The 26,885-nt window shown below is 37.8% G+C and overlaps 2 protein-coding genes across 5 annotated transcripts; both read right to left on the bottom strand.

The window, feature by feature from the left end:
- Positions 1-1,571: 1,571 nt before the first annotated feature.
- BMI1 (BMI1 proto-oncogene, polycomb ring finger) lies at positions 1,572-11,878 on the bottom strand. Of its 4 annotated transcripts, XM_084873899.1 has the most exons (11): positions 11,534-11,874; positions 6,789-6,919; positions 6,372-6,468; positions 5,757-5,812; positions 5,594-5,644; positions 5,340-5,448; positions 5,214-5,259; positions 4,693-4,791; positions 4,256-4,336; positions 4,039-4,177; positions 1,879-3,956 (listed from the first exon to the last, which is right to left on the bottom strand). In XM_084873899.1, the coding sequence occupies exons 2-11, from the start codon at positions 6,898-6,900 to the stop codon at positions 3,949-3,951; spliced, it is 798 nt and encodes a 265-aa protein (XP_084730025.1). In that variant the 5' UTR covers positions 6,901-6,919; positions 11,534-11,874; the 3' UTR covers positions 1,879-3,948. The 4 variants fall into 4 exon arrangements, with proteins under 4 accessions (XP_084730022.1, XP_084730025.1, XP_084730023.1 ...); XM_084873896.1 differs by having other exon boundaries at positions 1,572-4,177; positions 11,534-11,878; XM_084873897.1 differs by lacking the exon at positions 11,534-11,874 and adding an exon at positions 7,631-7,718 and having other exon boundaries at positions 1,929-4,177.
- Positions 11,879-12,966: 1,088 nt separating this feature from the next.
- COMMD3 (COMM domain containing 3) lies at positions 12,967-16,924 on the bottom strand. Its single transcript, XM_084873960.1, has 8 exons — positions 16,662-16,924; positions 15,258-15,369; positions 15,098-15,161; positions 14,969-15,003; positions 14,531-14,591; positions 14,392-14,448; positions 14,244-14,303; positions 12,967-13,325 (listed from the first exon to the last, which is right to left on the bottom strand). The coding sequence occupies exons 1-8, from the start codon at positions 16,798-16,800 to the stop codon at positions 13,266-13,268; spliced, it is 588 nt and encodes a 195-aa protein (XP_084730086.1). The 5' UTR covers positions 16,801-16,924; the 3' UTR covers positions 12,967-13,265.
- Positions 16,925-26,885: the final 9,961 nt, after the last annotated feature.

The following is a 26,885-nucleotide window of genomic DNA, read 5'->3' as shown; positions in this document are numbered from 1 at the left end:
AGCCTTTCCAGAGATAAATGACTTTTGATGCCATCGACTTGAAGACAGAAGTTGACAGTGAAGTCTTTATGCGACCTAGAAATTGCACACTAAGAAAAAGAAACTGGTGCAAATAAAGGAAATCCGTTTCAAGAACCAAAAGAAGAAAAAAAAACGGTAAAAAAAATTAACTACGGAAACAGGAAACACTCGACTGTGTAAACATTTTCAGACTTTCATAATCAAAACTGGACGATCTTGAGATTTGCAAGATCTAAAGACTCAAGGACTTCACGGGGCTATTTCCCAAGTCTGATTTTCTGGGAGGCTCTAGGTGATATTATCTCTTCCTTGTAAAGGACCAGCCTATCTAAAATAGTCCCAGTTTAGCTCTAGGTTTTATTTTGGAGGAGTTACTTTCTTTCTTTTTTCTTTTTTTTTAGATCTTAGCAAAAATCACCTGTTATACTGTTCGTTTTATACATGAAATATCCTCAAGTGAAATGACATTATCTAACCCAAGAGCCTTATGCTGGAACTGTGCTCTATGCTCTTTGCACCAAAAGATGTCTTTAAAAGTATGTTTTTAAAAAGTGTTACTTACATGTAATGTCACCAAGGCCTTTTGTTTTGGATAATATTCGAATTAGACTGTATCAGGGAAAGCACTAAACTAAATCAGAATTTCCATTGTCATTCCAGGGGCAATGAGAAGATACATTTTTATCAAACCTTTAAAACAAGAAAAGAAAAAAAAAAACACGTAACTTCCTTCACTCCAGGATTCTTAAAGAGTCTAGGGTCCCTATGCAGATTGTTTCTAAAATTGAAATCCTATCCCTTCAAAGATTACTGTAAGCCATTTTTGAAAAACCAAACATGCTCATTTCTTGTTGGACAGTGCAAACAGCATGTCACATGGGTTCATATTAAGCGCCTTTTAAGTTTTCATAACCTAACTTTATCTTGGTAGGCCTGTATGAGTGTACCAAATTCCACACGTGAACTAAAATTCTAAACATTGGGGAAAGAATAAGGGAAAAGGATGAAGAAAAGTCCCTACATTACTCTGCCTGTTGTATTACACCTCCAGAGATCCTAACGTTGGCACATACAGAAATGGGAAGGAAGAAATGTGGCTGATAGGTTAAGTCAGCTTTCTTTTTTTCCAACTCAGTGCAGTGCAATTAGCGGCCCGCTGGCAATTTTAAAAGCAAAAAGTAGTTGTAAAGTGGTATGCATGTGAAAAGCAAGATAGATCACTATTTACACAACAGCAACTAGCTTCATTCTCTGCTTTTAAGCTAAAATCTGTGAAATCAATTTAGGCATTTTCTGTGGAATATTTTGTTAGCACTAACTTTGTAGTATAGAATCCTAGAATACTTTTCAGATGCAAAAGCCAAACTTTCACGTACCTTGCTTTTACTAAGAGTTACAAAGTTAGCTTTGCTATAGGTTTTTGCAAGGTTGAAATTTTTAAAATAGTAGTTTAACAAGTTTTAAATCTTAATTGCCAAACTGTAATGGCTGGTTATAGGAAAATTCAAATCACTGTAATCTTCTGTTTTATTAAAAGACAATGACGTTTTGGCTGAAATACCCTTTAATTGCTTAAGCAATTTTCAAATTGAGTGGGGGGGAAAAATCCTTTCAAATAAAATAAATGTACATTTTCAAGTATGATAAAAGTATTAAGCCATAAATGCAACATCTGATATTTTAGTAACTTCAAAAATAAATTCATCACTAAAGTCTAAGTCCCATGTTGATTTTACAATTTGGTTTTGAATAAGTCAAATGACAGCCCACTAGTGTTTGAAGTGTTTAGCCTTTGAAAAGTTTTTTCATTTTTTTAAACATACAATCATCCAAAGTAAAAATACCACTTGCAATTTTCATTAACTTTTCTTAGATATGAAAAAAGTTGAGGCCTAGTAAAACAAGTTAAATTCACCAAAATTGGCAAACATGGGTAACTTTTACTTCAAAGGTTATAAAGGAAATAAACAGATACATCTTTCAATTGGGTTTTTAAGCAATTATACAACAAATCATGTACTTCTTACCAACATCACTATTTAAGACAGCAATGGATTCCCTTTAGCTTTTATCTGTTGTTATCCACAATAGGATTTCCAAAACTTCCGCACATTGTGCTTTTGATAGCAAATTTTTATTACAGTCTTAGCTATTTTCTAAATGATATCCCTTTTATTGAAATTTTTCCAATTACAAATGAAATTTAATTTTACATCTATAATTAGAAACAACACAGTGGGACTGTACAAATTTAGGTCAAAATAAAAATATATGTATTTGTAGTTTCATAAAACTTCATTTACTGTATTTTTAAAGAAAGCAGAAGTAACAACAATATATGTAAAGTAATGATTTAATGACTATAAGCAAGACAAAGCAATAGAATTGTGCTTCTTTTGCAGACTAAGGACAATGAAATTGTTTAGCTACAATTTTCCCATACAAACATGAAACAATATTCATATAAACACCCTCACAAATAACTGATGGGTGATGAACACACACCAAGTTCGACCAAAGCAAAATACAAACCGAAAATTGTTGAGGTTATTCATATTTTAAATTCAATATGCTCATTCTATTTAAAAATACCTGTAGAAGCTCATGGTAAATTGCTTCTATTTCCAGACATTAGATAGATGGCATATGCCGTTGTTTACAACTATAAAAGCAACTCTTAAATTTTAAACTACTGTTATATCACATATTAAAATAATTTTAGATAAAATGTCTTCCTTCAGCAATTTGCTGGTTTATTTTAAAATTTGTCTTAAGATTGTAGTGATCAATATACGTTTTTAAAACACAGTAATTTCATCATAAGCAATGGGAAATGAAGACACTATTTCCAAATTCCTTTGTTAAAAGTTTTTCTGCAACAAAGTAAACATGTATCACTAGAGAAAGTCAATATGATTTGCCAATTACTTCCAAAGGAACAGACTTTAGAATTAAATATCCACATTAAAAATATTCTATGCCGAAAAGGCTCAAACATATGGTATCTGCAAAGGTCGAACCGGTTGGGAGAATTTTAACAACCATTTTTGAATGCATGAAACACAATATTTTCTTTAAAGCATTTATAAATATATCATACAATACTGTTTCCTGTTATGTCATATACCAATATGGCATTGTACAACAAGCATAATGCCATCTGATTCTTACAAAAGCGAATCATTTAAACAAGTCAGTAAAATAAACGGTAGTTACCCGCTTTTAGGCATACAGATTGTAAAACTGAAGTTTACTTTCCTTTGATCGGTTTTGCGTAGCAACAGAGAAGTAAAAATCAAAAAGGAATCAAAATGGCTAAATATGCAAGAAATCGTTATTCACAGTGACATGGCTACATAGAATGCATTATTCTATGCGTATTCTTTCTGTTTGTTGAATTTTCAGATAAAAAGCACTTGTTTTCTACAGGTTCACAAAACAGCTTAATAACAAGAACAATCAAGAAGAATGTTAACATAGGCAGCGTTAGTTGAGATTAACAAACTATGGCCAAATGTTTATATCCACTGCAGAATATTTTCAAATCCAAACAACGGTTACAGAAACCATTTCATATCTTTCCTAACACAGAAAAAATTCTTGTCTGCCTCTCAGTAACCAATTCTTCATAGGAACAATCTTTCTTTTCAATTAACGTCCATATCAATATCACATCTAGTCCTTCTTTTATAGCCAACTTCAATGCACTACAAAAGAAAGCAAATTGGACGATAGTCACATGTATTAACATCTATAAAGCTGTAATGGCATGAAGATATCTATATAAATCAGGAATTTAAAATTGTTTTCCTTAAGGTCTCAGGTATCAACCAGATGAAGTTGCTGATGACCCATTCACTGAAGATTTCCGAGGTCTACTGGCAAAGGAAGATTGGTGGTTACCGCTGGGACTGCTGCTGGTTCCATTCATAGTACTGGAAATGTGAGGAAACTGAGGGTGAGGAGACTGAACTGGAGTACTAGGGCTAGGCAAACAAGAAGAGGTGGAGGGAATACCTCCTGCTGGGCTGTTGGCCTTGTCACTTCCAGAGTCACTTTCCAGTTCTCCAGCATTTGTCAGTCCATCTCTCTGGTGACTGATCTTCATTCTTTTACAAGTAGGTCGAACTCTGTATTTCAAAGGAAGTGGACCATTCTATAAAGTTAAAAGGAAGAAATTAATTTTAACTCTTTATGGTTTACCAAAATAATGTGTATCAGATATGCTACTTACCCTTCTCCAGGTATAAATGTAGGCGATATCCATTAGTGTATAGTAATCCTTTAAAGGTTCCTCTTCATACATGACATCAATCTATTAAAAAATGATATTTCAATTAAATATCACAGTGCAAAAGTAAATCTAGATTTTTATTTATTTATTTTTTTGGTCTAAATATAACCCAAAAGTGCTTTAAAAAACATTTTCTCCAAACATTTGGACAAATAATCACTCTTGAAATCTCAAATGGGGACAGATATTTCTTGAAATTATTAAGGGATTTGTTTTCATAGCATAAAACAATTTATTTTAAGAGATATTTCCAAGTTAAGTACTAAATTGAATTTAAAAAATTTACTGCTTTTTGGGATTCAGAATCCAAAAAGAAAAAAAAGTCATTGAATTAAAAAATATCTATATAAAATGCAAGAATATTGTAAAGTACATACCTGGAAAGTATTAGGTATGTCCATTTTACTTCTGAGAAACTTTCTTAGGTGCATTACAGTCATTGCTGCTGGGCATCGTAAGTATCTTTTATCATTAACCTAAGTACATTCAGAAAAGTATTTTTTTAAAATTCTTAACTTTCAGATTAAAAAAAAGTTTTAGATTGTCTGAATAACATAAGGTATCCCCAAAAGTGGGATATGACTAAATTCTTAACTATACTTTGCATTTACTATTTTTATAAATACTAAATGAACAGATTCCTGGTATAATAAAAAATCTTAAGTATGTCAAAGCATTAAACATTACTTATTTAAAATATTTTGTAACAATAGCAATCATATGTAAATTAAATTCTATTTATAAACTATCAGATATATAAGTCACTCTTAAACATCAAACTTGACAAATTTCTTCCATTTGACAGCATCATCTGACCCTAGAATATTCTAAAGGCAACATACACTCATAAAATTTAGAATCTAAATTTTTTTTATGCTTTTGAAATATGGAACCTTACCTCCTCCTTAGATTTCTCCTTGTCTTTATTTACTTTGCGATCCAATCTAAGAAACAGATAATTTATTAGGGGAACAACGTATCTAATAAACATATAAGTATAAATCATATTTCCTAAAGAATTTACCTGTTCTGATCAAAGAATTCAATGGATAAACTTATTATCTCATCATCGGTTATAATTCTCTTATCTTCATCTGCAACTTCTCCTCTATCTTCATTAGAGCCATTGGTGGCTATAAAGACATTATGAAAGTCAAATTTTAAAAATTAAGTAATTATATATGAGAATAGAAGTGATATTTGGATTAAATTCAATTTTAATAAATTACAGAAAGTTCTCCCTCCAAATAAAATGTCTTCCCCCCTCAAAGAGTTTACCATCAGCTGAAGGATGAGCTGCATAAAAATCCCTTCTTCTCTTCATTTCATCTAAAGAAGAGGAGGGGGAGGGGAAAGGGGGTGGAAAGACTTAAACATTTGGTATAGCAGGTAAAACTGATAAAATACTTTATAAAAATTAAATTTTAAGCAATTTACCCACTTTTGAAAAGCCCTGGAACTAATTTGTATACAATATCTTGAAGAGTTTTATCTGACCTGAAAAATAAATTTAAAAAATAAACTATCAATATGACAAAAACTAAAATGTTCACAAGTTATTATAGATTCCTTGTTTTCCTGCTGCTATTGTATTTTACTTGACTATGACTGTCTATAACTACATTAATAAGATAACAAAAGTTCTTTATGTAGTAGCACTTTTAAATCAGTAGAAAAAATATTTTATATTCAATAAATTCTTCCAATTTTACTGAGTCATGAGATGTATGCCCTTCAAATTACTAAATTATCTATGAAAGAGAATAGAGAATAGAAGTACTTTGAACACATTCAATTTTGCCTATTATTTGTCAAGAAAACAATGAAAAATGAAAAACTGATTCAGTTTTCAAAATCTTAACATCACTTGAATAACACTGAACTTTGTTTACAATTAGTCATTATTAACATGGCATGAAATTAAGGGCTACCTTGCAAAAAAAGCATACACAATAGGTGGGAATTAGAGGGTAGATTTTCTATGAAGAAATAAACAGGGCAAACGTTAGCTAAATTATGTAATTCCAACCACACAATGATTTTAAAAATATTCTACCTTATGTTCAGTAGTGGTCTGGTTTTGTGAACTTGGACATCACAGATAGGACAATACTTGCTGGTCTCCAGGTAGCGCACAATACATGTTTTACAGACTAGAAGTAAAAACACATTTTTGCAAATTTAGAAATTATATACTAAGCATTAAAATTGTGTTAAAAATGAATAATAGTAGCAAACTGGTAAATGCCAAAAGTTATTTTAAATTAAATAAAACTAATATCCTGAGGACATTTATACATTACATACTTATATTTTATTAAATATTTATCAATAAAAAGTCACTAAATGCAAGAGAAGAAACAATTCCATCACTTTGTACCAACATTCCCATGGGCGGCAGAATTGTCAGTTTTCCTATTTCAGGATAAAGTGTGAAATATGACACAAAAAAGGTCTAAAACTTTGTACTTACAGGAATGTAGACATTCTATTATGGTTGTGGCATCAATGAAGTACCCTCCACAAAGCACACACATCAGGTGGGGATTTAGCTCAGTGATCTTGATTCTGGTTGTTCGATGCATTTCTGCTTAATAAAAGATCCTGCAAGACAGAAATATTGGCCATAATTCACAGGAGAATCAACATTATCTCCAACTCCTAGTAACCTTACATTCTGAAATGCCGGTGTTCCTGAAACTCATTTAACATTGTACAGCTACTATCCCAATGAATTCTACAGAAGAAATACACTAATCAGGCTTGAATCAATTATCCTGAAAGGGTGAAAGAGGTTCCAACTAAAGTTAACTTGTGGTCCTCAGGTCATTCCAGCAGGACAAGGAAAGGTCTGGGGTGGGGGCAGGGAGCTGAGTATTCGGTCTCTTTCTTCCATTTGTCCTCCAGCCTAGAAGCCCCACAGTCCCCACAGACATTTACCAGCCGCTAGGGCTCGTTCAGTCTCCCACGTTTATTATAAAGCTGCCTTATGGATCTTCCATCGAAACCCAGGAGCATGCCTCGGCTTTCCAGGGGTTCCTGTTTTAGGCGCTTCCAGCAACCAGAACCTGGCACGTTTTTTAGGCAACACAAAGGGAAAATAAATTCTGCTCTATCTGCATCCCTGGCATTTCCGGAGCTGGGTGCTGGGGCCTCGGGAGAAGCACCTCCAGTCGGCCTGGGGCTGGGGCCTGAGCGCGGACGCCCGGGGCCGGGATGCAAGGGGCGGATCCAGCAGCACCGGGCTCCGCGGCTCCGTCTGCTCCGGATTCGGAACTCGCCTCTGTCGGGGTTTCCATAGCAACTTACACTTACACTTGGCATCCGGCCACAGCTACAACTCCTTGCGGACCCGGGCCCAGCCCAAGCTCCGGCAGGCAGCGTGCGGGCTGGGGCAGCGGTGGCAGAGCGGCGGGGGCGGGGCCGGCGCGGGGGCGGGCCGGCGCGGGGCGGGGTGGGCGCGGGCGCGAGGCCGGGGGTGGGGCCGCCCCACGAGGCCCGCGGCTCCGGGGAACGAGATCCCGGCCCGCCACGACCCAGAGGGGCAGTTTGGGGGACCCCAGAGTAGGCGAGTGGTGAAGGGAAATGCAAACCGCACTCCCGGCCATTTCGGACACTCTTGGGGGCCTCTTTCCACGTCGATGCTGTGCGAAGAGCTTCTTTTAGATCTTGACTCTTTCGGTCTCTCCTGTTTGCAATCACTAGATCAAAAATTTCACGAAAGGATCTTTTGAGAATTGCCAACTGTGCACTTAGCCCGAAACCGTCAGAGCTCAAATTGCAGAGATGTTTATTGAACTGAACTTCTCTAAAGCTTTCTTCTTTAATATGAAGTTCTGCTGCAGATTAGATGAGCGATACAAAGTTTTGAAAAGACTAAAAACTGAAATTTACAAGAAGAGGAGAAGGGGAAAAGCCCTGTTTTATTTGAGCTATGCTGGAGACTAGAAAAACTTCTTTAATCGCCACAATAGCGACAATATGTAAAGAACCATGTGACCACAGCCCATTCCCAAAGCTAAATCAACACCTTGTCAACCCAGAGCAACCATGGAAGAGAAAAACAAATGCCATTTTCTCAGCTTAAACGCCACAGAGACCCTCGTACGATGAAACGATATTCCCAACAGATATTATATGTTATAAAAAGTCACAGTGGGGAACTATCAGCAATCATACACCAGTGGACAATCAAGGAAGCCAATTATTTCGTGTAGTATTCTTGAAAAATACATTTTACTCCCAGAACCTGAAATAAGACTAAGTTTCTAGACCTTCTTGAAGGACATTCTCCAAGTTACCTTGAATAGATATCTGGCAGCTTGTGAAACTTGAAGATACATCTAAGATTGTAATTTTTAGGAAATTTTTATGTAGAGTAGGGAAATACCAATAAACATACCTCAATGGCTGAAACTAAAAGCTTTAGAGTACTAAAAAAATGGTAAAAACAACACCTCTTTTATGAAAGTGCCTATAGGGGCAATCAGTGACTTCAACCAGAAAGCTTCATGTGTGACTCCTCAGTTACCTTTGGGTTACTTGTTTAGAAGAATACTGTCAACATAGTATTGGTATAAGTCTAAGTAGGGTTGCAGAGTAGCTGTGGGTGGAGCATATCCCTAAAGAGTAGCAATGCTTAAATCCATTGCACTTGGTGATTAAAAACAAGTATTCTTTGTTGTTAAAGAAAACTCTCTTTCTGACACCACAGGACCTGCCCACGCCCGTGAAAGCACACCACACTAATGCCACCGATCATGAACATTAAGTCAGGGGCTTCAATAAAAAGAGTTGCCTTTCTCTACTTTACAGAAAACCAACACCAAACACAAATATAACACACCAGAACAGTCAAACCTCAGCGAAGGGTTATCTATTGACTGGCTTTAAATATTTAAGTCACATATACTTGGTCAAAACCCTTTCAAATTCATCTTAAAGTCTTAATTCACACAACTCCTCTACCTAAGTTCAGAAGAATTTGGCCACAACCCTATTATCATTTATGATGCTAATAAGTATCACTTTGTTACTATATAAAACTCAGGGTCTTTGTCTTTTTACACCATTTGAAAGTACTGGCAGCTTAATGAAGACTGAAAACATTTGACATGCTGATAAGGTTTAAGAAACACTTGCACCTTAGAAGTGAAAACCTTCTAAGGTTCCATCCTAGAAACTGTCAACTAAGCAAGCAAAAATGCATCAGACGTACAATGGTAAAAATATTCAAGAGTTAAAACTTGCCATTATGGCATACTTAGTTGGGGCTGTCAATTTGATTGGAGGCCTAATACCAGTAACGTCAAAATGAAGGAAAACAGAAGCAAGTTCTTATTATGCTAACAATTGGCTTGACTATTGCAATCTAAGAAATGCAAATGAATTTCAAAACCCCAGTAGAGGCTCACAGCCCAATGCAAGTATGGGTGAAGTAGGGGCTAGCTTGGCTCCCAGGGAGAATTTTGCTTAAAATTTTGCTTAAAGACTTGGTAGAATATCAAGTACAATGAAATGCTCAATTTTCTTACAAAAGTGTTCGTATGTGTATACACAAGTGCACACACAATGACTTATCCATGATCTTAAATATATTGTTACTAGATGTATAACTTGCACAGGTAGGTTATTTCAAACATTTGCACTCCGGGGTAAAGTATGGGAATGTACTCAAGTATTAAAACTTTATAAATTTGCTCATAAAATCAACCTCTGAGAGATTCTGATTAGTCTAATTCAAATGTTAACGTAGTCTCATAAATTAGTATATATTGTCAACAATTTGCATCCTTAAGTTTCAAGTGTTTCATATAGCTTATAATATGTTTCCAGAATTTGAAGGTTAAGAATATAAAATGAACTACTCATAATATTCTAGGTACCACCAACCTACACTTGCATTGGAAAAATATGCTAGGATTTTGCCTAGTTTAAGGGAAAGGGTTAATGCATCCTTCTCTTTCAAATATTGAACCGTGACAACTAAGCCCACTAAATCCTTTTATTGCAATTGGAAATGATTAAAGTCTCTGTACTTGTTTATTTCCAATTATTAACTGTACCTCTTTGGGACTAAAAGATCAGACAATATCGCTGTCAAACCCAAAAGACTGCGTAACTGTATTCAATCACTTTTTGGTGCTCCTTTTGCAAAGCATCTCTTTACCATATGACCTATGCTGACATTTAGCAAAATCTATAAACCATAGTGGACTTAAGTTGAGGTTCTAAGTGCAACCCATTGTAGAGGTTGAGAGAAAAACTGTGGTCTCCGAGAGGGAAAAAGAGGAAAAAGCTTGAAAAGAAAGGAAACCTGCAAGACTAACGTCCAGTCACCATCATCATTCCAAAAAAAACCTCCAAATTTGAAATGGCCACTTCCCAGGGAGCACGTCTCAAGTGAGGTTTGGATAACTTATTCAAGACTAATAACAAATAACACCTTGAAAACTTTACCATTTTAAACACAAACGCAGGAAACCTTGGAACAACTGGGAACCGCCATCTTACAAGCCATCCAATTTCACACAAGTGTCCCTCCAACTTAAGTTAATAACATTTTTATTTGGGCTCGCCCCCGTCTAACATTCACCTTGGCGGGACCGCTGCCCCCCACGTAACCCGTCCCTATAAAATGGGGGCGTTCTCTGGTTGTTCAAACCCCTCAAAAGCCCTTTCTTCGGGAGAGGAGGGAAGCCACTTGACCCGAGCAGCTCCCGGTTTCAGGAACCCGTCCCCGTTTCATCAAAATCTACCTCCCAACAAAGGGCGCCGCGGCCGCGGGAGTCGCAGGGGCTGCGAGCAGAAGTGTTCTCCTCGGGGGCCATGTGCGCCGCGGGGGTGCAGAGGGGCGCGGGGGGGAGAAAGGAACTAAATCGTGGGGCCGCGCGCGGCGCGCCCGGCCGGAGCGGGAGGCGGCTGGAGCGGAGCCGAGCCCGGCTGGCGGCGGCGCGGGCGGCGCGGGCTGCGGGTCGGTCCCGGCGCCGCGGGAGGCGGCGGGCGGCGCGGGCGCGTGCTCGCGGGCGCGGGCGGCGCGCGGGGCCCGGCGGGCGGCGGCGGCGGCGGCGCGGGGCTCCGTGCCCACGCTGTCAGCGCCCTCCGGCCGGCGGGGCGAGGGCGGGGGGGCCGCTCCCAGTCCTCCCGCGGCCGGCCCCGGCCCCGCGCGGCCTCCGCCGGCCCCCGGCCCCGGCCCGGGGCGCTCCTACTCCTACGTACCCGGAAAAGGCAGCCGGCGAGAGGCGATCGAAGCGGGCGGAAAAGACAATGAAAGTTAAAAGTCGTTCAGCAGAAAATGAATGTGAGCCAAGCGGCCATCTTGAAGCGAGCTGCAGACGCCGCTGTCAATGGGCAACGAGCGCAGCCGAGAGGAGCCGCGGCCGCCGCGCTCTGCTCATGCTGCCTCCGGAGCCCGGCCTCCTCCTCTCCTCCTCCTCCACTCCTCCTCCGCCTCCTCCTCCTCCTCCTCCGCCTCCTCCTCCTCCGCCTCGGCCTCCTCCTCCTCAGCCTCCAACGCCTCCTCCTCGGCCTCTTCCTCCTCAGCCGCCGCCGCCGCCGCCTCCCGCTCCGCACTCGGGGGAGGGAGCGCGCGGAGGGGGCGCGATCAGTATTATTCTGCGGGGCCGGGAGGTGTTCCTAATCCGGATCGGGGCTCCCCCTGCACCATCCCCATTGTCTCACCCCGATCTCTGCCTTTAATACCACAATTATTATTTCATAGTTGCTGTGGGGGGAGCGAGCGAGTGGGGGGCGCCGTGAGTGTGCGTGCGGAGCGCGGGGGGAGGGGCGGCGGGCGAGGAGGGGGAGGGGAGGTGGAAAAAAATGCACCGCCGAAGGCCGAGTGGAAACTGACACCGGCTCCAAAATGGCTCGGAGTCCGCCCGCCCCCGCCCCCGCCCCCTGGTCACGTGCTCCCTCATTCCTTAAGGGCGGCCAGGGAATTAGTGTCGGTGTAGTCGGGCCGCGGCCGCCCCCTCCCAGCGCAGCGCGTCGCCAGCCCGCCCCTCCCCCTCGCGCCGCGCGACGGCCGCGCTTCGCAGGCATCTCTCCTCCACGTCACTCGCGCCACCCAGCTCCGGGCGCGGGCATCGCTCCCTCCCCGCACGCAGCTCGGCCCACCCCACGCACCCGCCCCGCTATTCCTTTTTTCTGTCCTCCGCCCGCGGCGCTCCATTCCACAAGCTCCCGCCGCGGAGGGCCGGGTCACCGCCCCCTCCAGGCCCAGCCGCCCCCACGGGCTGCGGCCCAGACTCGGGCGCCGCGGCGCGGAACCTGCGCCGAGCTGGGATCGCGGAAACAACAGCGCGGCCCGTCTTCCCGCGGCCCCGGCCCCTTCCCCTCCCGCCAGCGGCCGAGGCGGGGCGCGCTGGGGCAGCCGCCCTCCGGACGGGAGCTCCGCGCGGAGCGGGCCGGCCGGGCTTCGGGCCCCGCGGGGGAGAGTCGGGCTGCGGGCAAGTCCCCAGCGCCGGGAGCGGGACGGGCCAGCTCCCGCCCAGGGTGGCTGCACCGGCTCCCCAAGTCTCAGGCCGGGAGATCGCATCTTCCCCACCAGGTTTAATTTTAATCCAGAGGAAAGACAGTCGTTAAGAGTTAACGCTAATCCTTCTGTCTTCAGAGTAATAATTGACAAACACATTAAAACAAACGCTCAGTTCTTCTGGAGAGAAAGCATTTATTCAGAATGTAAATACTGTCTACTTCCTTTTTTAAGACATGAAAAATGATCAAAATGGATCAATGTACAGTTAATACTAAAGATTCAAACACTTCGGCAGAATTTTCCTCAACTTTTTCATACGTGTAAAAAAAAGTGTCAAAATTGATGAGTGACATAAATCCAAAAAGAAACTTTTTTCTATTAAAAACAGAGGACCCAAACGACGGTTCGGCCAATGGGGACTTCCAGGAGTTCTGGTCTTCCAGATGCGGGCGGGTCGCTAACTTCCCCAGGTTAAAATTGGGTTGCTCTTTCCAGGCTTTTCGAAGCATCTTTAAGTTTCCCCACTAAATCCTAAAAGACGTATATAATACTATGTTTTTTAAGATAAAACATGGAAAGGAAATATCCAAGTTTGAGAAAGATTCAAGAAAAAAGTCGGGAGACATTTTATAAACAGTTTAAAATTCACAAGGATATTAACCTTTGACAGACCATCAAAGGAAGGTTTTCCTCTAAAATAGTTCATTTTCAAATGGGCTACTTGCCCTCAGATTTGAAATAATGATTCATAACCGAATCTTCTTAACAAGAAAGGCATATATGAATTAAATTTCTCAAGTTATCTAACAAAGATTATCCTGTATTCACCTTTTTTGAACATTTAAAGTTGAGTAACTGGTACATTAAATAAAACTGCAGAAGATGTCTTTTGGAAAATTCAATTTCACCAAAATTTCAAGCAATCATCTTCATTTTTAAGTGGTAAGAAATAAATTCATTGTCATGTCCATTAATCAATGTAGTGGTGAATTTTCCCTGCCATACATTGGCAATATAAAATTTTAGAATTTTATTAATAGTTCCCCCTTTATAAAAAGTCTTTTAAAAACACAGTTTAAAAATCCTGTTTTGAAAGTTTAATTCAATTTCTGAAAACAAAGAATACATTTTCAAAGCCATGTTTATAATATTGCTTTGTCCTATTGGATCAAAGTCATCACAAATAGAAGGAATTTACACTCAACAATGCACTCAAAAGTTTAACTGAAAAGAACAGCCAATATAGATCAATTCTCTATTAGTATAATCTTAATTTCAAAAGTGAAGTCTACGTTAAAATATTGCTCTTGAAGCCCTCTTCCCATTAAATCCTTACCCAATCTTCATTATCTACTGACAGATAGATTATTTTTCTTTTGAACTTTCCAAAAGCATAATTCTCAAACATCTATAAAAAGATGGACATATTTACAGATCCTAATACTGTACCTGTAATTGTTCCATGTTGCAACTAAAACTAATCTCTGGGTAGGATTGGGAATCAGTGTTCTAGAGAAGAAAAAAAATGCTGTTTAAATCAAGAAAATTGAAATTCCATTACACATTTAATTTTTAGACAGGGCAAATGTATAAATACCTCTACATTTAAGGTCACCAAATAGGCAGGTCTGTACATCTTATGAAGTTGATTGGTCTAAAACAACACAACACATTTCAGTGTTCAACTCTACTTTTTTAAGTTTCCTAACCACCCTTAGAGAACAGTTAAACTTTACCTTTATCTGATATTCCAAACGCCAAGAAACATCAGTTATATGAGGGATAGATCTGCCTATACTGAAAGACACAATGATAATTTTGTACATAATAACTACAGAAAACTTTCAAGATTTTTCTTTACTAAGAATGGTTTCTAGCTTCCACACACACCCCCCACCACCACCACACATAAAATTTTAATCCATTCTGAATTTAAAACATTGTTAAACTTCATTTTCAAGTTTTGAATAGTAAAAGATCATTTTAAAAAGTATATCAATAAACTTCATCTTTTAAAAACATTAGCTTAACTTCAATTGTTTAACTTGCCCTTTGGCCCCTTCTCTTTTGGTCAAAATCCCTGTTTTTTTACCCTACTTTGTTTCACACCAGCATTCTTCATTCATACCTGCAAGTGAAAAGTGGCTCAACTTGACACTTTACACAGTACCTACCTTCCCAGTAGGATTTCTAGGGAATCCTTATTATTCTGGAGGGTGGGGAAAAAAAGAAAAGAAAACATCTTTGCAAACAGAATAGGAAAAGACAATAATTGTTCATTTTTAAAAATTGAAGTAAATAACCTGATATTCTGTGCAAAACAGTTCTATTCGCTCTCTATCAAATTTACAGTCTTCTAGGTAAGTGCTAAAGGAAAACAGAAATCAAAGTTTAGTTCCTATTTTAAAACTAAAATTGTAATAAATATATTATTTGATAATGGAATTTAAGTAAATCCTATACCTTAGAGTTGATTTGTCTGCTCTTTGCTTTCCTGCTTCCAGTATGTAAGTTGCAGCTGCTGTGTGACAATGTTTTAAAACCACTGGGTCGATATGTTTCAAGTCTGGGTGATCTAAAATAAATTAAGTGCCAGTGATGTCTATAAGTTTTTTTTATGGTCATGTTTCTTAAAGGGATATTTTAATTTGGGTACACCCGCCCCTTTAACAAGATAACAAAAAGAATTCCATTGTAAGGACTGGCAATTGTAAGTAAATGAGATGAGCAACAAGGTCAATGGCAAAACAATAAAGAGCACACATCAATAATTCTGCTATTTCCCATCTCAATTACCTTCTTTTATTGTGCCTTGATATTTTTAGTATTCTTAGGGAAACATTTTCCAAAGAAAAAATAACTATACAGTGGCCATTCTAACACTGGGTGGAGTAAATTCAGAGGAAAATAAGGACATAAATGTTTCACGTGGTGCAAATTTAAGAATGAATACATTCCCTCTAAAGATTGATTAATTATAGTGTAAATGCCTTCATGGACAGTAACACCTCAAGGAAGGCAAGGGCACAAGTTCAGACTATTAAACATAATTTTCAAGTTTTGACAGCCATCCCTTTTTTGAGATTACCCAGGTGGTGGCTACTATTTTCGTTTACACAACTTCCACTTTCATATCTTTTGTACGTGTTTAGTTCATGAAACTACAGAAGAAAAAAAAAACATTTGAATTGTTGGGATATTTATATTTAAGAAAAGTACCTAGAAGCGAACTGTCTTAAAATATGTCTTCAATCCATACAAACACGGCACTCCGCAATCACTGACCGCACCACTGAGCCTCGCCCCGGGTCACTGGTGCGGAACAAACATTGTGCACCGCGTCTTAACGCTCTGGGTGTGCACCCTGTGCAAACACACTGCACTGCCCTGCTGCAGGGGTCAGAGGAGCCTGAGGTATTCCCTAAATTGGAAGGTGTCAACCCTATTTGACCTAGTAATTACTTTGGAAGCAGAGCCTTTAAAACCTTTGCCAGCCGAGCACCAAAAGCTTGAATCGCCTGATGAAATCCAAGTGTCAAACAGCCTTCACCTCGGACCAGGCTGAGAACCGTCGGTGTTTAGGCCACAAACAAGACTGAAACACGGGTTTTTCAACAGAACAAAGAGCCTGGGAGTGGGAGCCCGGCTAGGAGCCTGTAGCTGACTATGCGCAGGTGCCAACTGGGGACAGAGTAACGCCAGGGTCCGCTCTGGGTCTGGGCAGAGCCGCCACCCCGCTCTCCGTCCGGAGCGAAGGGCAGAGCCCGGTGACTTCCTCTTCCCGGGGCTTCCCCTCTCCCTCCGGCTCGCTCTCTCCTCGCAGCGCCCTCTGCCCAGGCCGACCCAGCTCCGAGCCTGGCGGCTTACCCAGCACGGCCTCGTCCGCCTGGGCGTCCAGCAGGCTCTGGAAAGCCGCCCGGAGGAGAAGCGTGAAGGCGTTGGAGTCAAAGGAGCCGGGATCGGCCAGCATCTGGAAGCCTTTCTGCACAGACTCCGAGAGCTCCATTGTGAGCGCGCTGTGACCTTCGACACGCGCACCACGTGACCCGGGCCGCGCGCTCAGCTGCTGCGGCCGCGCGCGCAGGCGGCCCTGGGCGGCGGCGGCGCGGGCTGCGGGCCTCCCGGCGCCGGGCGTCCCCGCGGCCGCCTGGCCTCTGCCCCGGCCGCCCGCCTCCGCCCGCGCCCCGCCGCCGCCGCCTCTGCGCGGCCGCCGGAGCTGCCGAGCCGGAGCGAGAGGGGCGGCCCCGGGTGCTTTGTGGACGCGCCCGGCGCTTTCTCTCCCCCTCCCCCCCCCCCCGCCCGCGCTCACCTGGGGCGGTCCCCGGCTCCAGCGGGGCTCACGGCCGCCTCCCCCCGAAAGACCCCCTGGGAGGCGGGGGACGGGGTCGGGGTCCCGCCCCGCTTCCTCAAAAAACGGCTTTCCCGCTCTCGCACACCGCGACAGCCTGCGGAAAGCTCCAATTTAAAGCAACTAATTTTTTCCCCTTTAGTTTGTGGCGTTTCTTTTATTCAACAGCTTAACCCCCTAGCACTGCCCTTTTGTGCGACTTTTATGTAATTCCTGTTTCTTTTTCCTTTTCCATTGTCATTTCTGGAGTATGGCAATTGACTCCTTCCTGCGTGGGGTGAGAAAGTGATACATATATAACACAGTGCGCGTGTGTACGCAGTGTACTAAAATGATTGTGTAATTCTAAAAGGCATTTGACATAATTATTAAAATGTGTATATTCCGCTGCAAATAAATATCTTTCAAAAGTAGACATACAAATTGTGTGCTACTGTACTCGGTACATCTATGGGTTCATTTTTAATTACTCAAAGAATCTTCATATATTTATCTCAGAAAGTTATCTTTGTAAAATACAACTAGACGTTCCTAGTTGTATTTTATTAAAAGTAGTTACTATTTTGGGTAACCATAACTTTAAAGATTCAAATATTGTATAAAGTTTAAATTCCTTATTATATCTATGAAGTTGGAGAACGAGAATGATTCTTTTAAAAAACATACACACACCAAGAAGCAAAGTTGATTATGCATTTTTGATCAAAAGAATTTAAAAGGAAAAGTCAAAATGCCCGTTTTTTACCAGTGGATGGGGAGGGATAAAGAACAAGAAAGGTGTTTTAGTCTTCAGAAGAGGTTATTTGAAACAGACTCAACGTGAAAGACTTTTCTGCGCATAATTTAGGTGCTTATTTGAAAGAAAAGAAAATTAACCTTGCACCAATACATAGAGAGCACCTGATATTCCAATAGGATGCAAGTGGAATAATTTAGCAGCTGTAACAGACTGAGTACTCAATAAGTTTTTTTAAGGCTTTGAAAGGTATATGAACTAGTTCTTCACTTCAGTGAGCATGTAGGAACAGTGAAGGATTTAAAAGTTTCCTTTGACTATTTATGAAACAAATATCTACTAATTATCATCTTTTCTTCCAATCTCTTATTGTCTGCTTAAATTCTGTTTCTCATCAGTAGTAAAATGTCAATCGACAAATTTCCAGACATCTGATTTACAAGGCAGATTTGTATGAATGTTAAACAATATAAACAATAGTCATTATGTTTATTACATATATTTTTATGACCTTGCATAACATTGATTAATACTTTAATAAAATTTGAATTAATCATTGTAATCATACTCAATTTGGTATTGAAAAGAATGCATTAATGCTTGAGCATAGATTTTAAGATTTTAAATTTTTTAAAGAGTTGGAATACAATTAAATGGTTGTGAGTTTGTAGGCATAAAAGTTAGAAAATTCACAAGGATTGTTTTCCTAATAGCTGTTATGTTACTCTCTTGTGCATATATAATTACTTTCTCTTATAGGGCATTTGTCTTCTGCCAGAACATATTCATGTGTTAGGCCCAAGTTATGGGTACATTTCCAGTTCACAAAAATTTTAACCATAATGTTTTTTGAAGCTAGAAAAGCTGAATTTTTCTACTGTAGATACATTTACTTCAACTTCCTTTGAAGGAGAAACAGGATAAAGTATTTGTTTCAATGCAAATAGAATGTTTGTCTTTGTTAAGTAAGCCATTGAAATACATTGAAATATGATAATTAAAATGGCATGGTTATCCAGATTTCAACTCTCTTGGTTGCAGCAACAAAATAAATGTTTTTTATATTGTTAGAAAAAAACTATGTACCTAACCCATTCTGAAAGTCTGAAGAAAAACTTTAAAATTTTTGCTTTAGTCACTAAACACCACATTGGAGCTTTCACTAGAATTTAAAAATATTCTGTAGGCTGAAACTAATAGACTAATAAAGATCCTTTAAAAATAACAGTTACGTACAGCAGAAAATAATAAAATAGATATTTAAACATCCTCATGTTAATAATATATTTTTCCTTCTAAACTGCAAGTATTAAGATAGTAGATGCTGATAAATTTGATTTTCTTTTTGAGAATCTAGAAGTTATTCAAAGAATTATAAAGTATCATTTTAAACAGTGTTATAAAGTGTTTTAAAATACACTGTATCATTTCAACTGGTTAATTTTTTTATTTTTAGAAACAAATTTAATATTGGCTACTGCACTGGGAGTACAATTATAGTGGTCTAGAGTGTGTATAGGATCTATGTGTCCAGTTTTTCCCAAAGGCCTCATTTGTATTTTTGTTAGTTTTATGAAGTAAAATATTTTCTAGTATTCTTTTAGATTGTGTAAGTACTTTTGCTTTATTGCAAAGAAAGCTGAAGGAAAGTATTCCTTTAGTTCACTGAACATCCATGGAGAAAAAGGGAAAAGCTAATATGCCTAAGTGCCCAGGAGACATCCAGAAGTTTTAGCTGGCATATAAACTCTTTGTTCTAGTGGGGTTCTCTTTTATTTCTAGCCATGGGATAGGTACCTACTCATTTTCTAGAGAGGAGAAAGTTAAAAACGACGAGAAACCATCTTCCCTATGCCCCTCTTGTACTGAGTCTTGGATGGTCAGTGATCTTCAAGCCTTGAGATGTATATATATATATATATATATATTGCTCTTTTAAAGTTATTTTAACCACAAATGGACAGTTGGGGAAATATATAACTGAATTATCCATGACATTTGAAAGTATAGATAAAAATTATTTCAGTGAAATTTATAACATCTATAATATTCTTTCACTTTATTAAATATCTTAACTTAGTCAGGCTTGGAATCTGAATGGTCCAGTGTTTGCACATTCATGATCACAGAGTTCAGTGGTTTCAAATTGAGGCTTATGTTCCATACGTTGTCAAACAGACCACACTGAGTATTCAGAGGAGACAACAAAGCTTTTCAAACTTAGTGGCCTGGTGCATGGATTCATGCACATTGAAAGGAAATTAATTAGAAGAATTTAATATTGCTATTCACCCTTTCTCTATAATAGAAGTGTCAGAGATGAAAGAAAACTAGTAAAATGTATATGAAAATAATATGTAAATTAATAAACAATAACATGACATAACAACAAAAACATGATATAAAAACAACATTGATAAAAACAATGACTGATAAATTGATTAATATCTAATATCTTCCTGTATACCTCAGTAAGAGTAAAAACACTTTCAGAGTGCTTGACTAATTTCCCTTGTGATGAAGTATTTACAACTTTAATGTACCACGCTCTTCAAACTGGAGAGAAAGCAACATATAACTGACCATGTTCAAAGATGAGTTCAGGTTAAGAATATTCCTACTCTGTCTAGATTGGTGCCAGCAAGAGCTTTATATATTGGGTCGGCAGCTAAGTAATTGCGGGTTTCACACATATATGGCTTCAGTTGAATTTTTAGGTTTGCAGACGTAGTACAAATGTAAAACACATTTTGTTATTTGATAGTTGGCTATTCAGCTGTTAATCAGTAAAAAAAGTTTTTTGATCTGTTTTGTAATTTTCGTTTGGCGTTCGTTGAAAAATGGAAAATCAAAAGGAACATTTTCGTCATATTTTGCTTTTTTATTTCCTCAAAGGGAAAAACGCATCGCAAGCTCATAAAAAGGTATGTGCTGTTTATGGTGACGAAGCCTTAAAAGAACGGCAGTGTCAAAATTGGTTTGCCAAATTTCGTTCTGGTGATTTTTCACTCAAAGATGAAAAACGCTCTGGTCGTCCAGTTGAAGTTGATGACGCCCTAATCAAAGCAATAATCAATTCGGATTGTCACAGTACAACACGTGAGATTGCAGAGAAGCTTCATGTATCACATACATGCATTGAAAATCACTTAAAACAACTTGGCTATGTTCAAAAACTCGATACATGGGTTCCTCACGAACTGAAAGAATCACAGTTAACGCAACGCATTAGCAGCTGCGATTTGCTAAAGAAACGTAATGAAAATGATCCATTTTTAAAACGACTGATAACTGGCGATGAAAAATGGGTTGTTTACAACAATATCAAGCAGAAAAGATCGTGGAGCAGGCCAGGTGAACCAACTCAAACAACATCAAAAGCTGATATTCATCAAAAGAAGGTTTTGTTATCAGTTTGGTGGGATTACAAAGGAATTGTCTACTTTGAACTCTTACCACCCAACCGAACGATCAATTCTGATGTCTACATTGAACAACTAACGAAATTAAACAATGCAGTTGAAGAAAAGTGGCCCGAATTGACAAATCGAAAAGGTGTTGTATTCCATCATGACAATGCAAGGCCACACACATCTTTGGTCACTCTGCAAAAATTAATGGAGCTTGGTTGGGATGTTTTGCCACATCCACCATATAGTCCTGACCTTGCACCATCTGATTACTTTTTGTTTCGATCTTTACAAAACTCCTTGAATGGTAAAAATTTCAATAATGATGATGATGTCAAATCGTACTTGATTCAGTTTTTTGCTAATAAAAACCAGAAGTTTTTTGAACGTGGGATTATGATGCTGCCTGAAAGATGGCAAAAGGTCATTGATCAAAATGGGTAATACATTACAGAATAAAGTTATTTAGTTCCATGAAAAAATTGTCTTTGATTTTCTTTTTAAAATCCGCAATTACTTAGTTGCCGACCCAATATATCGTGGATCCACAAGTCAACATTTATTTTTAAATTGCACATCATATTTACTGGCTGGACGGTTGGATGGACATACGGTCAGTCACTTAGCCTTTTATGGATATGTAGATTAAACATGTAATCCAATTCTTGATAATTCCTAAATGGTGATTGCCATAATAATTAATATAGGCAAAGAGAGCCTTTCCTGCCCTCTCATATAATATAGTCTATCTTGTATATGTGGACTTTGAGTTAAAACTCAAATTCACTAAATGGAATTAGTGTCAATATGTGGTAAAATGAAATGCTAGTCACATTCAAAAAACAGGAACCAAGGAATGAAAATCAATGATACAATAAAACACTTAGCAAATTCATGCTTATGGTTTGTCATGAGTGTTTTAGATTTTCTCAAAAAAACTTATTCAAAACAATTAGACTACATAGTATAGTTGTTATTTCAATAATATTTTCATAAGTTAGTACCATTTTAAAAGTTCATTTTTTAGATAATAAAATTATTCAAATATAAAACTTCAAAATGTGATAAAGCAAGAAATAAAATTGAGTATTGTAAGTCTAAGTTTTAACAGGTTAAATTAGCTACACTACTAAGAAACTGAGTTTCTTAAAAAGATAAGTCTCAAAGCATTTTTTGAATTTAGGAAACTTTAATTTTGTTAAACTTTGCAAACAAGAAATTCTATAGTCAAGATATTGTCAAAAAAAAGAGAGAATACTTTTGACTTTATAAAGTGAAATTTGGTAGTTAATCAAGTGTCATGCCATGATTCTGATAGCTTAAAGAATCAGAATAAAGATAGAATAAGATTACTCTATCATTAAAGGTATATATACTAGTATAAAAATCAAATTATAATTTTTAACATAAAATCTTTGTATCTAACCAGTCTATAACTTTGAAAAGATTTTGTGCATATTAGGAAAGCCATATTCTTTAGGGCTTCTTTTAGGAATTTGATCCCTTATTTTGAAGCAAAACAACTAATATTACATGGGAATATCTGAGTTGTATAGACTAAAATTGTAAAGTCTTTAAGAAGAAATGAGGAATAAATTTAAAGGCTGGGAAATTAGAATAAAAAAAGTAATAATACTCCACAATACACTTAATGAAAAAATAACAGATTGAATTATGTCTTAGAATTTATGTAGGCAAATAAAACTAACTTATCTTTAAAATAATAATTTATAATAAATTATAATTTACTTTTCTTTTGTATAGATTATAAAAAGCAAATTTACTCCTCAAAGCACATAATTCATACCTACTTTACTAGTGATAGGAAAATTAGGAGCTGACCAATCATCCAATAAATTCCATCAACTAGACTAGATAATAGGCACTGTTTCCACCTCAACATTTTTCTCTCTAAATTATCAAGATTACCACTTAAATTTTCTACATCATGATCTGGTACCAATCAGAATGATCCATGTTAGCTACAAGAGAACAAAAGTGAAGCATGGACATGATTGAAACAACCATGAATTCAACCAAAGTAAATTCAACCATTTACTTTGATGAATATATCCAGTCAATTCTGCCATATGTCTACAGACTGTTCTTTAAATTATTAGCATGTTCTTTAAAAGAGAGAAAGATTAAATATTTTTAGAAAAAGAAAGGATACGAAGGAAGGGAGAGAGGGAGGGTGGTAGGATAGTTTTTCCCTTCGTCAGGAGAAATATCACAGAAAGCTTATTTACTGTTTATTTTCTCTGACACAATCTGTTCCAGCCAAATTCTCTTAGCTACATTGAATTCAACTGAACCTCACAATAATGCTGGCAATGGACTGGAAGTTTCATCTGTCATGTCCAGAACCTAATCATTTTCAAGATGTCCTACATCTTCAAATTTGTGAGCAACAGAAAAACAGATTCTCTACTTTTTTTTTTTTTAATTCTGATTTTGAAATCTCTCTTCTAACACTGTATTTTCCCATACCTCAGAAATTAAGAGTTTGCCAGATCCATGAATTTCAACAAAAATGGAACAAAGTGGCCCACTCTCTGAAATCTATATATATAAAGAGTAATATGCAAATCAACTGAATGGCAGAACAACCAGATGGACCACTTGTCCAGTTGCTATGAGGCACATTGACCACTCTCAGTTCCTTCACTTGTCCAGCAGGCTCTGATCCCCCAAAGGCAAACTGGGGGATAGGTGGTGGCAGAGGTCAGGGCCGGCTGCCAGCAGCTGGGGAAGATAGTCCTGATCACAGGCCAAGCCTAAGGACCATACCTGCACATGAACTTTGTGTGCCAGGCCTCTAGTATTGTGTAAAGCCAATAATTTTTAGGTTTGTATTTTGAAAGCATGCTTTTTTGCATATTAACTTTGAAATTTAATATGTAAATATTCATATCTTATTTAAAAGACTATATTTTTAAAATAAAAAATGGAAACAGAAATATGAAAGGAGTGTTTTATAAACTAAAACTCAGGTAACAGTAATCTATACTTGCTTATCAAATGAAAAATTTGACTACCACTTATCAAATGAATCATTTCAGAATGGAAATTGTATACATAAGAATACATTATCTGAGTTAAATACATTACAAACACTAAAAACCCTATACTAAATGTGTTTTATCTCATTTAAAGTAAACATTTAAACTAAAATCAATCATTTAAAAGAGCTTACCTGGCAAAGGAAGGCCTAGGTAAAGTGTTTTAATATTTTATAATATGCATGATATTTTAAATAATACTAGCTAAGGATTTCACATTTTAATTGTGGTTATTTTGAATCTCTTATTTTTTTAGAAAACATATATTTTATTTCCCTTGTCAAAGGATAGATTTGAAATTATTTTATGCAAAATTCAGTCTAAAAATACTTTTAGAGTAATTGGATTCACTTACTTTTTTTTGTTTAGATATATAAACCTATTCATAGAATACCTTAGTTCAGATATTACTGATTTGTACAGCATGATAAATGCTCAGGAAGTTATTTTATAGATTTTTGTGAAAATAGGCACCAATGAAACATGAAAACTTTCCATTCCTCTTGTCTTTCCCACTCCATAGGATCAGTTTTTTCTTCCTAAGCTTTTGATTGTTTTATTAAGGTTAAACATAAATACAGTTCTAATTCTTTCAAGTATTATTTTCAAAATTATATTCCTTTTTGTCAGCATTTTAATCTGTATTTTATGGAAACAAATTGAGGAGTAAATTTTATTAAAAAAATTTTTTAATGTCACAAAATACCAAAAAAATAGATAGTTTCTGACTTACAACAGTTTAACTTACAATTTTTCAGCTTTACAATAGTGCAAATGTGATGTGCATTCAGTAGAGACTTACTCAAATTGAGAATTTTCATCTCTTCTCTGGGTGGCAATATGCCAATTGATACTCCCTTGTGACTCTGGGCATTATAAAACAGGCTTTGTGATAGATGATTTTGTCCAACTATAGGATAATGTAGGGGTTCTAAGCACATTTAAGGTAGGCGAGGCTAAGTAAGCTATGATGTTTGGTATTAAATGCATTTTCAATTTACAATGAGTTAACTGGACACAACACCATTGTAAGTCGAGGAGCTTGCAATCTGTAATGCCTAGCAACAAGGTGAAAGGGAGAATTGTATTAACATAGTCAATTTAGTCCATGTAATTAGACACTGGGACCTAAGTTATTAGTATCTGGGTAATTACTTAATTTTATTTTGCTCTTAAGGAAATAAGCCTGGATCATTTGGAGCAATAGTATTCTAAATCAAATCTAATGTTGGCAATTTTTATTTGACTTGCAGTACACTAAAATTATAAACCAAAAAATGAGAAATTTGATAAAGAAAAAGTATAGATGAAAATATGTCAGCAAATGAGGCCTAGGAAAACTGAATACTTAATTTGCTACTCTTAACATTTGAAGGTGACAGAAAATTTTAAATGAGGCCCACCTATAATATATAGGTGAGTAGTTGTCAGAAGATTAAGAAAACCTGTTTTTGTTAATTATAAATTTAATTAAAATATTTGAGAATTGTCCTGATAGTGAGGCTCAGAGATTGAACATCTACCGAAGAACCAGGAAGTCACAGTTTAATTCCTGGTTGAAGCAGGCTTGATCCCCAATAGAGGGTGTGCAGGAGGCAGCTGATCAATGATTCTCTCTCATCATTGAAGTTTCTGTCTTCCTCTCCCTTCCTCTCTGAAATCAATGAAAATACATTTTAAAAAATTGTTGAGAATTGACATGTTTTATAAGACCAATGGTATCAGTAAAGAGACATATTTTGTTTTATAAATTTCTATAAACAATATGCATTCTTTTTAAAAGAACTCTTTCAATAGCATATATTGGAAATTTTGATTTTACATTTGCCAATTATAATAGAAGGAAAACAATATTCTACTATATATATTGTAGATTTGAAGATTACCTTAAATTACTTTTGTAACAAGGTGAACATCTTAAATACAGATTTTTGTGAGCTATTTTAACCAATAAAATTATTTTTAGAAAACTAAAGCATTTCAAACTCATACTTTTAAATTAATTTTAATTTTGCCGAAACCGGTTTGGCTCAATGGTAGAGCGTCGGTCTGTGGACTGAAAGGTCCCAGGTTCGATTCCGGTCAAGGGCATGCACATTGGTTACAGGCACATCCCCGGTAGGGGGTGTGCAAGAGGCAGCTGGTCGATGTTTCTCTCTCATCGACGTTTCTAGCTCTCTATCTCTCTCCCTTCCTCCTCTCTGTAAAATATCAATAAAAAATATATTTAAAAATAAATAAATAAATTAATTAATTAATTTTAATTTTATTTTGCTTTTATTCTGTTTCTAAAAGTTATTGTGATCAATATTTGTCTGTAGAGACAATGTCATTCCATGATGACTAATGTTCAAGTTGAGTCATAATAATAGCCTGTTATATTAAAATCAAGAGTGACTGCAGGAAAGTAGACATTTTGCAAGCAGACATCCTGTCACATTATTGGGGAGAGGGAATGGGGTAAGCATACATCATCAAGTAACAGACTTAAATCTTTAACAAAGCCTTAAGTATCTGTCCATTGACATAAATGGC

The sequence above is a fragment of the Pipistrellus hanaki genome (assembly GCF_964339955.1).
Source record: "Pipistrellus hanaki genome assembly, chromosome: 1".
Classification (NCBI taxonomy): domain Eukaryota; kingdom Metazoa; phylum Chordata; class Mammalia; order Chiroptera; family Vespertilionidae; genus Pipistrellus; species Pipistrellus hanaki.
This window is presented reverse-complemented; position numbering and strand designations above follow the sequence as displayed.

Coding starts and splice junctions, on each gene's coding strand:
- COMMD3 (XM_084873960.1), bottom strand. CDS start 16,800: ATGGAGCTCTCGGAGTCTGTGCAGAAAGGCTTCCAGATGCTGGCCGAT. Junction 15,162..15,257: donor GCAGACAAATCAACTCTAAG/GTATAGGATTTA, acceptor GTTTTCCTTTAG/CACTTACCTAGAAGACTGTA. Junction 14,592..14,968: donor CTAGAAATCCTACTGGGAAG/GTAGGTACTGTG, acceptor TGTGTCTTTCAG/TATAGGCAGATCTATCCCTC.
- BMI1 (XM_084873896.1), bottom strand. CDS start 6,900: ATGCATCGAACAACCAGAATCAAGATCACTGAGCTAAATCCCCACCTG. Junction 5,449..5,593: donor AGCTCATCCTTCAGCTGATG/GTAAACTCTTTG, acceptor ATGTCTTTATAG/CCACCAATGGCTCTAATGAA. Junction 4,792..5,213: donor AGGAGAAATCTAAGGAGGAG/GTAAGGTTCCAT, acceptor GAATGTACTTAG/GTTAATGATAAAAGATACTT.